The sequence below is a fragment of the Ostrea edulis genome, chromosome 1 (assembly GCF_947568905.1).
Source record: "Ostrea edulis chromosome 1, xbOstEdul1.1, whole genome shotgun sequence".
In the NCBI taxonomy this organism is placed as follows: Eukaryota; Metazoa; Mollusca; class Bivalvia; order Ostreida; family Ostreidae; genus Ostrea; species Ostrea edulis.
This window is the reverse complement of record NC_079164.1, coordinates 35,926,396-35,942,608: the sequence shown is the minus strand read 5'-3', so window position 1 is coordinate 35,942,608 and position 16,213 is coordinate 35,926,396. Positions and strand designations below refer to the sequence as shown.

Here is a 16,213-nt window from a genome sequence, read left to right as displayed (position 1 = left end):
CTGCTGAGTGACTTATTGCTATATTTGGATTTCATCCGTAAATGGTAGCAAATTATATTCTGCATTTCCATTGTCTGCAGTTGCATCATAGCTTTATGTACCTATATGCATGTTTTTTGTATTTTGTGATTGTAATTTTTGCGGATTTTTCCTATCCACAAAAGATGGACAACTGCAGAAAACACCTGTCATACCCTATGTTATTATCCTCCATTTTTTTCTAAAAGCATTTTCAACTTATTCCAAGAAATTATTAGATAATTTGTCTCCAAAATTGGCATGTAATGTCTTAAGGGGTAGGGGGATATTGTGAATTTTATGGATGCTGGGGTCCTAAGGGAGATCTAAATCTTGAAAAATATAATGAAAGGTCAATTTATAAAAAAAATCTCTTTCAACACTCTTAGGTAGCTCCACCCTCAAGAGACTTATCAAAATTAATGGTTCAAAGTAGAAAAGTTGTATTGATTTCCTCTTAATTAAGTTAATTTAATCAATAACCAAAGAAAATGTATATGTTGCAAGATTTTTTAAAGATGCAAGACATACAAAAACAAACTTTTAATTACCGGTATATATCAACGTCAGAAAATTACACATTTTCATTAAATAGCATGATAAAAATACATAAGAACTGGTTAAAATGACAAAATTTAATTTCAACAGTTTCAAAAAACTGCTGCTTTATAAAATATATATGAATTGATTGTGGATATCAAGGAAATCATTATATAAAAACATACCAATAGAGAAATACCAGCATAGGAGTTATTGCCCTTGACAACTATAAATTTGATTATTTACAGAAAATATAAACCTTTTCAAAATCAAATTATTTACTAGATTTTTTTTATGATACCCAGTGAATAAAATTCCTCCTAAAAATATATTTCTATTATTCATAAATTTTAATGAAAATGATAAAGATTTTTGCAAAAACCTATGACGTCATAAGAGGGTGGAATTACACTTTCAAGAGTTGCAGATACTCAAGAGTGAACATCTGTTAATATGAGAATAGAAACATATACCAAATTATGAAATTTGATTATAACTCTGTGGTCAGGGTTTAGGTTCAAGGGCAGGGCTAAATTGGCCAGATAATTGAAATATACAAGGCTTTTTTTTAGCACAAAATCTTAACATCTGTCTGAAAATATAGTACAAAAACTGAGTGCATAGTGATGAGGAAGGAGGCTTCTACTAATATATAGGAATTATTTTCTTCTCGTGCTGTTTTGATATGTTTAAAGGTGTCAGACTGAGTTTTACTGGCAACACATTCGCAACCATTAAATCAGCATTGATAGCAACAAAAAACAAATGAAAAGATAGTTACTCCCCCTCTGGGTAACAATTTCACATTTTGCTTGATGTTTACGTATCGTTTTATGGAGTTTTGCTTTTTTGAAATTAATGTTTCTGTTTGACATTATGTTTTTGTGTTAGTCTACCAAAATGTCACAATCAAAAGTTTTACTACATCTCATTAATGCTTAACTGTCTCAAACCTTGTTGCATTTGCCATTTAAAATACAGATTACCAAAAAGTTACGTGATAAAATGAAACTCATTGCTCTTGAATAAAAGATTCATGTCCTAAGGTGGGGCTAAATAGGTCAGGAAAGTTTATCTTATTTCTAAGATGTATTCATATACTTTTGAACATGCAGCAGACAGTCTGAGTGCATGGTTACAATAGATCACCTCTGCCAAAATTGTGAAACTCGTAACCCCTAATCAGGGGTTGGGGCTTTATGGCAGAAAACGCAGTACGTCTTGACTAAATCTTCTTTACTCCTGAAGTTGATGAGCTGGTAGCATAATAACGGACCCTGTAAACTAAGTTTGGATGCCATATCAGAGTCAGTCTCTCTTGCCTGTTCATCTTCTGTCTTTCCATCCCATTTCTTGTCTGAACGAGAACTTGTTAAAAAGATTAAAACTTCATAGTGTTGTCTGTACATCCAGACAGTGTCATATCATGTCAAGGTCATTTGGTCAAGATTAAAGTCACTAGTAAAAAAAAAAGGTTAGAAGTATTTGTTCAGGCCACAACTTTGTATAGGACGTCACAAAAGCTCATGCTTAGCATGAAGGTCGACATACAACATGTAATACATTGAGTCAAGGTCATTTAGTCAAGGGTGAACAAATATTTGTCATGGACTACAACTTTGCAATGGAGAGATGTTAGAAATTCTTACTTGGCACAAAGGTTGCGTATGTCCAGTCAAGGTCTATGATATTAAATTGTTCAGAAACTTTTTCTTTAGGCCATCGATCTGTAATGGAGAAACAACCAGTATAGTATAACTCATTCTTGGATAAAGGTTTGTCCAGGCCATAACATTAGATGTTTTGAAGATGAACATTACTTTTGAACATGAACATTATTTTTGATAATAAAAACTAACAACATTCTGCTCAGTGTTTGAGAAGAACTCATGCATCAACAAAAAGCCCTGCAGTTCTAATTAGTTTTTGATTGTGTGATACTCAGGTGACTGTTACAACCCATGGACCTCTTATTAAATCTAAGGAATATTTTATGTTTTTGAGAGTGTTAGATTATGAAATAACTGTTACAAGCATGTTCCTACTGCATGTATTTGAAATAATCTTTATATTCTAAAAAAGAAGTATAAATACACATGCTTCTTTCCAAAGAACAAGGTACGATTGTATACATAAAAAGGCCCAAAACATTTTCTCTCTATAAAATGTGTCTGGAATTAACCTTGATCAGCATTTTAAGAAAGTAAAATATATGCCAGGTATACTATGTCAACAAAATCAGAATGATATTCCTAAATGGATAGCATTATGACATCATGAATAAGACATTTTTCGCCTTTTTCTCAAAATAAGCCTGAAAACTGTCAAATGCCATACATGCAGATTATTGCTCAGGAAAAGATGTGCGCATTTGTCGAGCAAAATGAAAATGATATATATTGTGTATTATTTTACAATGAAAAATATACTTGAATATGAATTTGCTCGATGCATGCGCTGTATGTTTTCTGAAAGGAAAACCACCTGAATTTGTGGATATTTTCATTGAAAATGGCATTTTTGCAATTTTATACCAACTTCAAGCTCTCGTCATATGACACAGATCATTTTGCTGATCAAACTGAGCGAATTTTGGGTTTGTTAATCTCTTCCTTATTTGAATGCCAGGGTTTGAGCTCCAAGTGAAATCATCGATATTTTGGGCCAGATGACTTTAGAAACTGTACCTACTTCTTTGTAAGGGAAGCCTTGAGTGACTTGATATTATTTTTATAGAGTGTTATAGAATCTGTTCATCATGACTCAGGAGTCCCACGGATTGACTGTGGTCAGTGATGTGTAAGTACCTCTCTATCATTGAATTTAACGTAAAGATGTATCATATCGATATTCATATTTCCAATGATGTTGCCTTCGATAGTTTTACCAATTGTAATGATATCCATTTCTTCATGAATGCAATGCATTTGTGAACAATGGTCATTTGAATCTTGATAAATAAAGTACATGTATGTCTATTTTGATGGTTGGGAATTCCAACAAAAATAAAAGTGGAATGTAAATTTAAGAAATAAATTTCATTTTGAAAAAAATACATGAGAGTATATGTCAAACTGCTATGCTTCATGGCAGCATACTTTTCATAAATGCTTACACACCTCATGATGTAATAATATGCCAACATGAAGCATCACAGTTCATATACTCTCATGTATTTCACAGAATGAAAGTTGTTTAATTGCATTCTTGTATATGTTTAGATTCAGTGGATTAACCATTGACACAATAGACCAGAAGTTTAACATAGAAGAACATCTAGAACAGAGACTTGCAGGTAAAAATTAAATGTCCACATTTGACTATAAACTTGAGATTGTTTTGTGTGTCTGTGTATTGTGATGGAAAGTAGTTATCTTTCTTTGATTTTTCCCTTGCCACTAGATGCCATTCCTAAGTGGAAGGTGGAAGGAATCCGTGGATTGTGGATGAAGATTCACCTTTCTCACTCATCAGCTGTTCCTGTGTGTAGCAAAGTAAGTCACACTGCTCGTACAGAAAACATAAAAATAGGGATAAAGTAGACCAAAATAGAGAATGTGTAGCCAGGTAAGTCACACTGCTCATATATATATATACAGAAAACATAAAAATAGGGATAAAGTAGACCAAAATAGAGAATGTGTAGCCAGGTAAGTCACACCACTCATATATATACAGAAAGCATAAATATAGGGATAAAGTAGACCAAAATAGAGAATGTGTACCCAGGTAAGTCACACTGCTCATATATATATACAGAAAACATAAAAGTAGGGATAAAGTAGACCAAAATAGAGAATGTGTAGCCAGGTAAGTCACCGCTCATACAGAAAACATAAATATAGGGATAAAGTAGAACAAAATAGAGAGTTCCTGAAATGATGTGGCCAGGTAATATTGTCAAGGTGTACTTGTAACTAACGATGCGTTGATAGAAATACAACAACAGCGTAAATCCTTGTTAAAAGTTCGTGTTTATATTTCATTCAACGCATCGTTAGTTACATATGGAGCCCCCAGTGAGGATCGAACTCACGACCCCTGGTTTACAAAATTTTCACACGGCTACATTCTCCCCCTCTCCATGAAATGATGTCCCATCATTTAATGATACTATGTACAATGTTTTCAATCAATGAAGGAGATGTAGATTTTAAAATATTGGAGCAAAACAAATTTGCTAACAACTGTGCTCTCTCTTGTCTGTTCTCAACCTCCTGTGTTTGAGACATAACATAAGCGTCATGCCACTTTGGTTTCTTCCTTGTTCTTGACGAACGTCTAACCTCCTCTACTGAGTCATCTTCTACTAGCTCCTCCTCAGCTTGTACTTCTGCATGATCATGCGCTTCATGGATTTCCAATGGCTGTGGTGCCATAGTCGTATCCTTCTGTTTATCAGTGTGTCCTCTTTCAATTTGTATGGTGACAAATTGTTCTTCATCTTCACTATCTGATTCCTTTCTCTGTTCGTCCTGTTTCTCCTCTATCTGCGGATTTCTTTCTCCAAGGCCTTTTCTCTCTGCTGGTTTAGGCCTAAATGTCGTCCCAATAGGAATAATAAGATTCCTATGAATAGTTTTCTCATGCCCATCCTCAGCTGTAATTACATACACAGGAATATCTGTATTCAGTTGAGATTTAATAGTGTAAATTGTTTCTTCAAATTTGTCTGCAATTTTGTGTTTTCCATCATATGCCAATATTTTCAATAAGACTTGATCCCCTATATTCAATTTCTTTGCTTTAGCTTTCTTGTCAAAATTCATTTTCTGTTTATGCCTGGAAGATTCTGCTGTATTCTTTACTAATTCAAAGGTTTCTTTTATTCTGTCCCTTAATTCCGTAATAAATTCGCTGTACGATTCCTTTGTGTTGTGCTCCTCAGGTAATCCAAATGTTAAATCTATCGGTAATCTAGGTTTTCTGCCAAACATTAGTTCAAATGGAGAATAACCAGTACTTTCATGTTTTGTACAATTGTAAGCATGAACCAATGAAGAGATATATTTTTTCCAGTCTTGCTTTTCCTTATTCTCTAAAGTTCCTAACATATTGATGAGGGTCCTATTAAATCTTTCTGTCATTCCCGGCATTAAACATGGAAAGGAGCACACTAGACATCCCCGAGTTGAATTGAACCGAAATCCCTCCGATAACCCGTCGAAGATCTTCGTAATCCATCATCTCCATTCCTCAGTGGCGTCCTCACGTTAGCTCACACATCATTCTGCCATTCCCGGCATTAAACATGGAAAGGAGCACACTAGACATCCCCGATGGCGAAATAACTCCAACTATAACTAAAACTCAAACGTCTGTACACTTCAAACCCACTGGACAATATGAAAAAATCCAACCCTGGTCTAAAGTCACATGACTATAAGAGGCGCCAAATGCTCACCAAACTTTTGGCGGGAAAATACTAATTACATCAAATTGGAAATTAAATAAAATCAAAGCTGCTTGCCATTGTTTTGGCATAAGTTTCTAGTAGAACTTTATTATACAATCTTATCAATTGCAAATTCAATTCTTTTTAATCATAAAACTTAAAAGTTATTTACAAAATTTTCACACGGCTACAGTCTCCCCCTCTCCATGAAATGATGTCCCATCATTTAATGATACTATGTACAATGTTTTCAATCAATGAAGGAGATGTAGATTTTAAAATATTGGAGCAAAACAAATTTGCTAACAACTGTGCTCTCTCTTGTCTGGTTTTTCTTTGTTATAGATGTAAGCAATATGGGCATTTTAAATGGCAATGCACAGTCAGACTAGATCATTCAAAGAATTTAAACTACGGACCACCTTGTACGAGGGGCGGGTACTAGGTGCAAAGAGAGCACGCCCTTTTGAGGAGATTGTAGGTAGTAGCAATGAAGCAGTGGTCAAAGTAGATGGAATAGAAGTAAATTCTTTGGTTGATACTGGTAGTGCTGTTAGTACAATCAGCGAAAAGTGTTATAGAGAAAATCTGAGTCATAGAGAACTGCAGTCTCTCAATGACATTTTGCAAATAGAATGTGCAAATGGCGATACTCTCCCTTATTTAGGATTTATAGAGGTTGAGTTGGAATCAGCGGGTATCCCTATATCTGAGTCTGTCAGTTTGTTATTGATACATATTTCAGTTTGCATTCAGTGTCAGATTGGTATAAGCAAGTAGACATTGACAGTGACTTGGCTAAGGTATTCGGGTTGATAGTTGTTAAGTCATTGCACTAAATCGTGTTCATTTCTTATCACGGTTTATTTACGCTGTCGTTTTCGAGAACTCGGTTGGTTTAAATTATGGCATCTGAGGATGAAAAGAAGCTTTTAAGTGCTTTTAAGGAATTAGGTCTAAAGCCTAAAACAGATACACCCGAGGATCTTAAAAAATGGCTTGAAGATTTTTCAGCAAAAGCAAAATCAGAGGAAAAAGTTGAATCTAAACCGATAACTATAATGCAATCAGGTCATCCTAGTCAACCTCGACTATCTATTTTCTATGGGGAAAGTGCCACTAAAGGTGAAGCAGATTATGACCAGTGGTGCTACGAAGTAAAAAGTTTATTGCATGATGAGATCTATAAAGAGGAAGTTATTATGCAAGCAATTAGAAGGTCAGTCAGAGGTGAAGCTAGCAGAATCTTGATGAGATTGGGACCTGGTGTTAGAATTAAGGCTGTTCTAGAGAAATTTGAGAGTGTATATGGTACAGTTGATACAAAAGAAGAATTACTTGCAAAATTTTACAGCGCTAAGCAAGAACAGACTGAAGATGTTACTTCATGGTCATGTAGACTGGAAGACATTTTAAGGAAACTTGTTTCTATTTGGTTGGTGGTGATATGTTTGTTGTTTAAGCTCTGAATAACAAAATTTTCACACGGCTACATACTGGTACTGCAATAAAGTTTAAAATATCACAATATACTACATACTTGCAAACTGAAGTAATATTTTCACTGCACATGTACTCAAGTTGTGGTGGTTATTGCAACTCATTGATAGATTAAGAAGAATTTAACTTGTTTTGCATTATAAAATTACTGTTTTTAACATATAAAAATATTACCGGTAATACATGTAGGTATATTTCATAATAAATATTGGACTATTAGTTGATAATGTTAATTGTTTTTATGACATGCAATCAATTCTCATGTGATTTCTGGATATACTCGCTATTAATTATGATAGTGTAAATATAGTTTGCAATCTTGTGCGGAGATATGTTATTTTTTTGCTATCAATTTCAATGAAAAAATAGTTGGTAGATGCTACTTAGCATTCACAGTTTATTTTCATCTTGTGTGTGTTAACAATAAATGTTTTTTGTTTTTTTATTAATGTGCTCATAACATACAGTGGTGTATACAGACATTGGATATTAAAATATATCATTCAATTAGTCAGCACACCATTGTGTGTTATAGATATAAGCAAAATAAATGTAAAAACAAAAAACAAAAACCCCACTTTTATTTATTTTGAATAATTTTTCAAATAATTTTTAAAAAGTGTTCTTGTACATATCCAATTTTCCTAGAACTTTCCATGCTTGTGGGTAAACTTGTTGTAACAGCCAGGTCTGCTGTCTTAAACTTGATTGGTTGGATTGGTATTATGATCTCTTCTTCTTGGATTTGTGCTTCCTCTACAGATTTGGTGGTCTTCTGCAAGACATCCACTGTCCCATATAGTTTCTCCTGGATTGTAGTTGAGGATGGCCATATCTGTTGTCTCAATGCCTGGTTGTTCTTGCATGTCTGTAGAATGTTGGTTGTATCCTGTTCTGCCTCACCACAGGGACATATTGGAGATGGTATAACTTTCATCACACTGTATTTAGATGTTGTTTTGATCTGTTGTGCCATGTCCTCAATCTGAAGATGATAGTTTGGTCAGGTCTTGACAGCTGTTATTAAGTGTCTTGTTGCTGGGGTTGACCGTACTGAGATTTGATGATCGTCTTCATCTCTGATAGGCAGATTGACTTTTCCTCCTGTTGTTGTCCAGCACCATGTTAAGCTAAAATGTCAGCTTGTTCATTACCGTAAACTCCACAGCGAGAAGGGATCCTATGTAGCACTGTGGTATGGCTTCTGATGTTGAATAATGCAGGTTCTTGTAATGGTAGCTTGTAATTTGCCAAATTCTGTAATAAAGAGAGGGCATCTGTCAGAGAAATAACCTGAGTTGTGTTATTAACATTGTTTGTGATGGTATGTGCAGCATGGATGATGGCTTCTTCAGTATTGCTTTGGATTGTTTATATTAAGATGTCAATGTACATTATTTTTTAGTGTGACATTGTGATGTCACCTCGATTATTATTTCAGCATTCTTATGTTGTTCTAAATCACACATGTACTCTATATTTTAAGTTTTTCATAGCAGAGTCATGTTTAAATGTTGATAAACTGAATATTCATATGATTGAAATCCCCAACTAAAGAAAATCAAAGATTTTGAGCAAATATATATTATTACAACAGTAACTTGATCCGAAGAGTCGGATCACGTCTCGTTGACAGGCGCGGATCATCAGATCACACGAGACGCGAAGTGTCAAGTGTGATCTGATGATCTGCGCCTGTCAACGAGACGTGATCCAACTCTTCGGCTCAAGTTACTGTAGTAATGATAAATTTATTATATACCCCCTTTTGCATTTTAAATCCACATTTATAAAATACTAAATGCAATCCAAATTATCAAAAATACAGACATACAGTGAAATTGTGTTTTGTGTACGCAGTTTTGTTTGTGACGCGGTCAATATTTTCCACAAGAAACGTTGCGTTGATGCATTGTGACGTCATTGTGACTGCATCAGTTTCAGAGAATACTGATACGGAATCAGAAAACCGGATCACACGCTGTGAAATCAACAGTATCAAAGAACAATACATTGATGGGTATATAATAAAAACATTTATTACATGTATACTTGTACTTTTGAAATAAGATATCTTTGTATGCCTCTTTGAAAAAGAACTAATATATAAATTTTAAAAAAAGAAAGAAAATCAAAGCTGGATCAGATTGGGTTTGTCTTAATTTCTCAACAGCATTTTGTACTGTACATTTCAGTTGGGTTTTGATTTCAACCATGCTCAATCAGGCTATGTAATGATGACAAAATGGCTTCCAGACGGGGAAGAAAACAAATTACCAGAGTATGCAAATCATTTTGTTGGTAAGAGTCGGCTGCTTATACAAATATTATTTCAAGTTTCTTATATGTAAAGCATGAGAAATTGGCAAAGATAATATATCGATAGTATTGTTTAAAGATTTTTTTCCCTTGATTCTGAACAATAAAATGTACCCTGACCTCTGAATAAACAGAGCTCAAAATCCACAAATAAGCAAATTTTAAAAAACAAACACAAAAAAATCACATGACTATCCTAGTGCTCAAAGACAAAACCATCAAAAAGTAATTTGAAATTTACAGATTCAGAGAAAATATTTTTTTTACCTGTATTTGGAACAGGTGTGGCAGGTTTTGTTCTCAATGAGAAGAATGAGCTGCTGGTGATCAGGGAGAGGTTTAGTGTATTGGATACCAACCCCTGGAAATTACCAGGAGGGCTGGCTGATAAAGGTAACACCTCATGAGACACTTAGATAGGGGTCATATCAAAACAAGATATGATTATAATCTACCGATTATAAAGTCTCCCAAACGAATTACTGGCTGTATAAAAGTGGTGTTTTCTGAGTAATACTATTTTTATCCCTTGAAAAAATCCATGCAAATTTCAACTTCATTTGACAAATCTAGATCATGAAGACTTTGATTTTGAAATTTTTCAATAAAATCCCCTTTTTTCTTCTTCATAAAACTGGTGTCACTTGACCTTGGTCCTAGTTTGTAGGTCTAACATCCTCTCATAATTTTTAATGATCCCATGTCTCTACCACTCAAGGTTCTAAAGTTATACAAGTCTTTATAATCAAGGTCAAAGGTTAAGGTCACTGGAGATACTAGTTTGTAGGTCACTACATCCTTTTATCATTTCTGAAGATTCCATGTCTCTATCAGTCCCAGTTCTAAAGTTATACCAGATTTATGTTCAAGGTGAAAGTCACTGAAACCACTTGACCTTGATACCAATTTGTAGATCCCATAATCCTCCTATTATTTTTGAAGATCCCATCTCTTTTTATCAGACCTAGTTCTTAAGTAGTACCAAGTTTATTATCTAAGGTCAAGGTTACTGGAGTAATTTCACCTTGACAGTAGTATGTAGATTTTATCATCCTCTTATCATTTCTGAATGTCCTATGTCTCTATCAATTCCAGTTCTAAAGTTATATGAGTTTGTATGTTCAAGGTCAGAGGTCAAGGTCACTGGAACCACTTGACCTTGATACCAATTTGTAGACCCCATCATCTTTTTATTATTTCTGGAGATCTCATCTCTTTATCAGATCTAGTTCTTAAGTAACACCAAGTTTATGACCTAAGGTCAGAGGTCAAGGTCAATGCAGTCAATTGACCTTGATACTAGTTTATAGACCTCATCATCCTCTTATCATTTCTGAAGACCCCATGTCTCTATTAGACCTGTTTTTTAAGTAATACCAATTTTATGCTTCAAGGTCAGAGGTCAAGGTCAATGGAGTCACTTGACCTTGATAGAAGTTTGTAGGTACTGTCATCCTCTTGCCATTTCTGAAGATCCCATGTTGCTATTTGTCCCGGTATTAAAGTTATACCAGTTTTTATGTTCATGGTCAAAGGTTACTGGAGTCACTTGACCTTAATACTAATTTGTAGGCCCTGTTATTCTCTTTTCATTTCCGAAGACCCTAGGATTCTATCTATCATATCTGCCAAGTTATATCTTTTGAATTTTTGAACTAATTTTTTCCCCATAGAGTTCTATGTTACACCCTACCCCCATTTGATCCCCCCAAATGTACACTAACCCCCTTCAATCTGAAAACAAAAACATTTCTGCACATCTAGATACATTGGCCTATCATATCCTTGAATATCTAATACTTTTATCAACTGGTTACAGAGAACGATGTCGGACAGTTTTAGGCACGAGAAAGAAATAATAAGAACAGAGCAAAAACAATAAATCTCTAAACTTTGTTTGGGAGACTTAATTACCAGAAGGGATTGCTGATAAAGTTAACAAGACACTTAAATAGATAGGGGTCTATTAGTATTTTCAAATGACTTTGTTTTATCATAGGTCATGATAGAATATTGTCATATTCACAAGTAGCTAAGTTGTATTGAAACCAATATTTTTTTAAGAATGTAGAGAAAACAAATTTTAAATTACCTTAAATCATTTGAAAATAGATTGGATCAGTATCAATGATAGTTTTATTCTTGTATTACCAATGTCTGTAGATAAATGTAAACATTTCATTTACTAGTGATCATCCCCTGGTTCTACTAATTACCTATAATACCTGATGACCTATTTACCTATGATACATGACCTAGTTACTGTAATACATGTACCTGATGACCTAGTTACCTATGATACATGACCAAGTTACTGTAATAGATGTACCTGATGACCTAGTTACCTATGATACATGACCTAGTTACTGTAATACATGTACCTGATGACCTAGTTACCTATGATACATGACCAAGTCACTGTAATACATGCACCTGATGACCTAGTTACCTATGATACATGACCAAGTCACTGTAATACATGCACCTGATGACCTAGTTACCTATGATACATGACCTAGTTACTGTAATACATGTACCTGATGACCTAGTTACCTATGATATATGACCAAGTTACTGTAATACATGTACCTGATGACCTAGTTACCTATGATACATGATTAAGTCACTGTAATACATGCACCTGATGACCTAGTTACCTATGATACGTGACCTAGTTACTGTAATACAAGTACCTGATGACCTAGTTACCTATGATACATGACCTAGTTACTGTAATATATGTACCTGATGACCTAGTTACCTATGATACATGACCAAGTTACTGTAATAGATGTACCTGATGACCTAGTTACCTATGATACATGACCTAGTTACTGTAATAGATGTACCTGATGACCTAGTTACCTATGATACATGACCTAGTTACTGTAATACATGTACCTGATGACCTAGTTACCTATGATACATGACCAAGTTACTGTAATAGATGTACCTGATGACCTGGTTACCTATGATACATGATTAAGTCACTGTAATACATGCACCTGATGACCTAGTTACCTATGATACATGACCTAGTTACTGTAATACATGTACCTGATGACCTAGTTACCTATGATATATGACCAAGTTACTGTAATAGATGTACCTGATGACCTAGTTACCTATGATACATGATTAAGTCACTGTAATACATGCACCTGATGACCTAGTTACCTATGATACATGACCAAGTTACTGTAATACATGTACCTGATCTTCTTGTTCTATCTGTACATGTATGGCGCACAGGCTGTTACATGCGACTGTCAAAATGCACTTGGAGGTCCAATGCAAGAAATATGTCTATTGAGGCTGTATACCATTATCATGTTTAAGAAATATGTTTATGAAATATGTTTATTGTGGCTGTATACCATTATCATGTTTAAGATTAAAAGCATGTTCATAGGGTCCTTATTTTGAGGTCGAAGAGTTATTCCTCTTTGATCTCATCACAGATCAGCTTATGCTGAGTGGATTTAAGTTACTGTGTGTATCTATACCACAAAAACAATAAAAATTAACCTCAAGAAAATTAATGATTTTACAGTCTAGTTGTGTTACGTTGTATTCACATTTGTTGATCGAGGCTCACATTAAGAAGTTTGTAATCTCTCTGTATTCTTAGAAGATACTAAGACTTGCGTTTGAGACCGCCATTCTTCGCACGAGTACAAATTCCTGCCAATCCCAAACACCAGGTAAACATCACGAGAACGGGTTTGAGGTGCAAGAAATTACACCATGCCTGTATGGTAGTGTGTCGAAAAACAAGAACACATTCATGCACACATGTTCTCGTCGTTTGCGACTTTAAGAACGGAGCACGAGAACAACGCTTTCCAGAAATGACGATCTCGAACGCACCTAAAAGTTCTATATTTATGAAAAAGAGAAATGGTAAATGAAAATTCATGTGCAGTCAACTCTATTTATATTGAAGTCGGTTACATTGGACTATCTGTTATATTAAAGTAAAAATAAATCTCCAGTAACATTATAATGTACATGTAGTTCAACGGTCCCCTGAATTTCCATATATCCTAGGTAGAGTGTAATTTTCCATGGATTGAAGTTGGTTTTATTATCTCTGACTCAGGCGAGGAATTGGAGACGACAGCCAGACGGGAGGTATTGGAAGAGACTGGGATAAACTCGGAGTTTGTGTCTGTCCTTGGATTCCGACACCAGCACAACTTCCGATTTGGCTGTTCAGATTGGTACTTTGTCTGTCTAATGAAAGCACTGACCAATGAAATCAAACACTGTCCTCAGGAAATCGCAGAATGCAAATGGATATCTGTAAGTTTCTACAACAGATTTTCTGTTAAATTGCAACTGTTTGATTGAAAATAAAAACTAGGGGCTCATTTGAAAAGATCTTATGCTTGATAGATGTATTCTTTGTTTAGCATTATTTTGTGTATAGGAATATTGAAACTCTGTTTTTACTCCTGTGGAATTCTTCTTAGCCTTTATAGTTATTCTACTTTGTTGTCCCATGCAGACGCAATAGGTAAAAGTCCTATTGGTCACAAATGTCGGACGTCACGGTGATGTGTTGATGATTATTTTTCCTGTGTGTATGTTCTTTACAGCTAGAGGAATACCTGGCATATCCAGATTTGACAGATGCCAACAGGTTCTTTGTACAATGTTTCCTAAACCTCCAGAAAAATGGCAATCTAACCATATCCAAAACTCTCGTGGATTCATGGAACAAGAAATTCACAAACAACATCTACAGCATTCAGCCGATACCAAAGGTCCATAAATAGGTTATTTTCTATGAATGTATTATTTTTCATTAGATTGTATCAGGTTTTTGTGCTATTAAAAGACATTATTGAACTACTGGTATATGAAATGTCCTGTTTTGTGATTTGTAAGATATTGAATTTATGATATCTTTTTTCAAGGAGTTCCTACAGTGCCCTGATCAGTAACTGACTTGGAAGGTGATGTGACGTCACCTCACTACCTTCATATCAACTGTGATAACAAACATTTTGTGATTTTTATAGGATTTTTATGGGAAATTTTAATATGTGGTATTGAAAAATAAATACCTGAATAATATTTATAAGGCAATTTTACTTATTTGATTGTGTATACATACCATAGCATTGTCAGAAACAGAGCTAGTTAACAAGCTACAAGATCAAAAACAGAGGTAGTTAACAAGCTATAACATCAGAAACAGAGGTAGTTAACAAGCTATAACATCATAAACAGAGGTAGTTAACAAGCTATAACATCAGTAACAGGTAGTTAACAAGCTATAACATCAGTAACAGGTAGTTAACAAGCTATAACATCAGAAACAGAGGTAGTTAACAAGCTATAACATCAGAAACAGACGTAATTAACAAGCTATAACATCAGAAACAGAGGTAGTTAACAAGCTATAACATCAGAAACAGGTAGTTAACAAGCTATATCATCAGAAACAGACGTAATTAATAAGCTATAACAGCAGAAACAGAGATTTTTAAACAAGCTATAACATCAGAAACAGGTAGTTAACAAGCTACATGTATTAACTGAAACAATTTAAAAGCATTCTTAAAGATTATTAAAAGGTGGAGGATTATTTAAAATGTCATATTGGGAAACATCAAGCCTAAAAGACACTTGGGACATGCTTTACATCCAGGAATCCGTGTTTGCCCTGCTCTCAGTTTTGTATTCTTTATAGGAGTTTTGAGATTGATCACTACTATGTTCACCTTTTCACATGATTTTGTTGTGCTTGATTGATCTTCCTTTATATAGTAACAAAATGATTTTAAAAGTTTGCTATTGGGTATGGAATATGTACAGATTAGTAAATGATTTCTCTTACTAATCATCAAGTTGGTGCAATAAAACATTAGTAACTGAATTTCTCCTCCAATACAAAATTTTCTGGGTAGTATGAAAACATCGACTTAAAATTATTTTGCCAAAAGAAGAGTCATCAGGTGCCTTGTGGTGAAAATATCATGGATGACTTCTTAAATACAAAGCTTGATGACACACTATTCTGGTTGTCAAAAAGTTAATTTTAATCAGTGTAATTAAGGGTGTCTTTAATTACCCTCATTTTTCCTGAAGCTGCCGGGACAAAAGTTGACATAAAGACTGATAGGGTATATATCATGCATTTCAAAATACAACCTTGTGGGGGAAATAAAAAACTATGTAAGAGTAAGTCAATGTTTATCATAATTTATTATTAACAACATATTTAAGTAACAAGTTTTAAATCAACAATATATATCTTCACAGTCTCAAAACAAGGTAATGCTGGGCAAAATGTCATTAATTGAATTGCTTAAGGTGGCTCACTACACCTTGAAAGAGTTTCTAAAATCAGCACAAAATATTTTAAATGTTTTTATATCCTTTTTTATTTGACCTCGTATCTACTATTAGATCCGACACTTTGGATGTTGA

At 34.3% G+C, this 16,213-nt stretch overlaps 1 protein-coding gene across 1 annotated transcript; it reads left to right on the top strand.

The window, feature by feature from the left end:
- Positions 1-25: 25 nt before the first annotated feature.
- Positions 26-14,856, top strand: LOC125658089 (nucleoside diphosphate-linked moiety X motif 6-like). The gene is made up of 9 exons (XM_056147079.1): positions 26-44; positions 3,295-3,357; positions 3,780-3,853; positions 3,961-4,052; positions 9,649-9,754; positions 10,055-10,165; positions 13,875-14,077; positions 14,374-14,541; positions 14,695-14,856. Exons 2-9 carry the CDS (start codon positions 3,317-3,319, stop codon positions 14,719-14,721), a joined length of 822 nt encoding a protein of 273 aa, XP_056003054.1. The 5' UTR covers positions 26-44; positions 3,295-3,316; the 3' UTR covers positions 14,722-14,856.
- The last annotated feature ends 1,357 nt before the right edge of the window (positions 14,857-16,213 follow it).

Excerpts from the sequence above, each read along its gene's own strand:
- LOC125658089 (XM_056147079.1), top strand. The coding sequence starts at position 3,317 with ATGACTCAGGAGTCCCACGGATTGACTGTGGTCAGTGATGT. Across the intron at positions 3,854-3,960 it reads TCTAGAACAGAGACTTGCAG|ATGCCATTCCTAAGTGGAAG; the intron begins GTAAAAATTAAA and ends CCTTGCCACTAG. Across the intron at positions 14,078-14,373 it reads CAGAATGCAAATGGATATCT|CTAGAGGAATACCTGGCATA; the intron begins GTAAGTTTCTAC and ends TGTTCTTTACAG.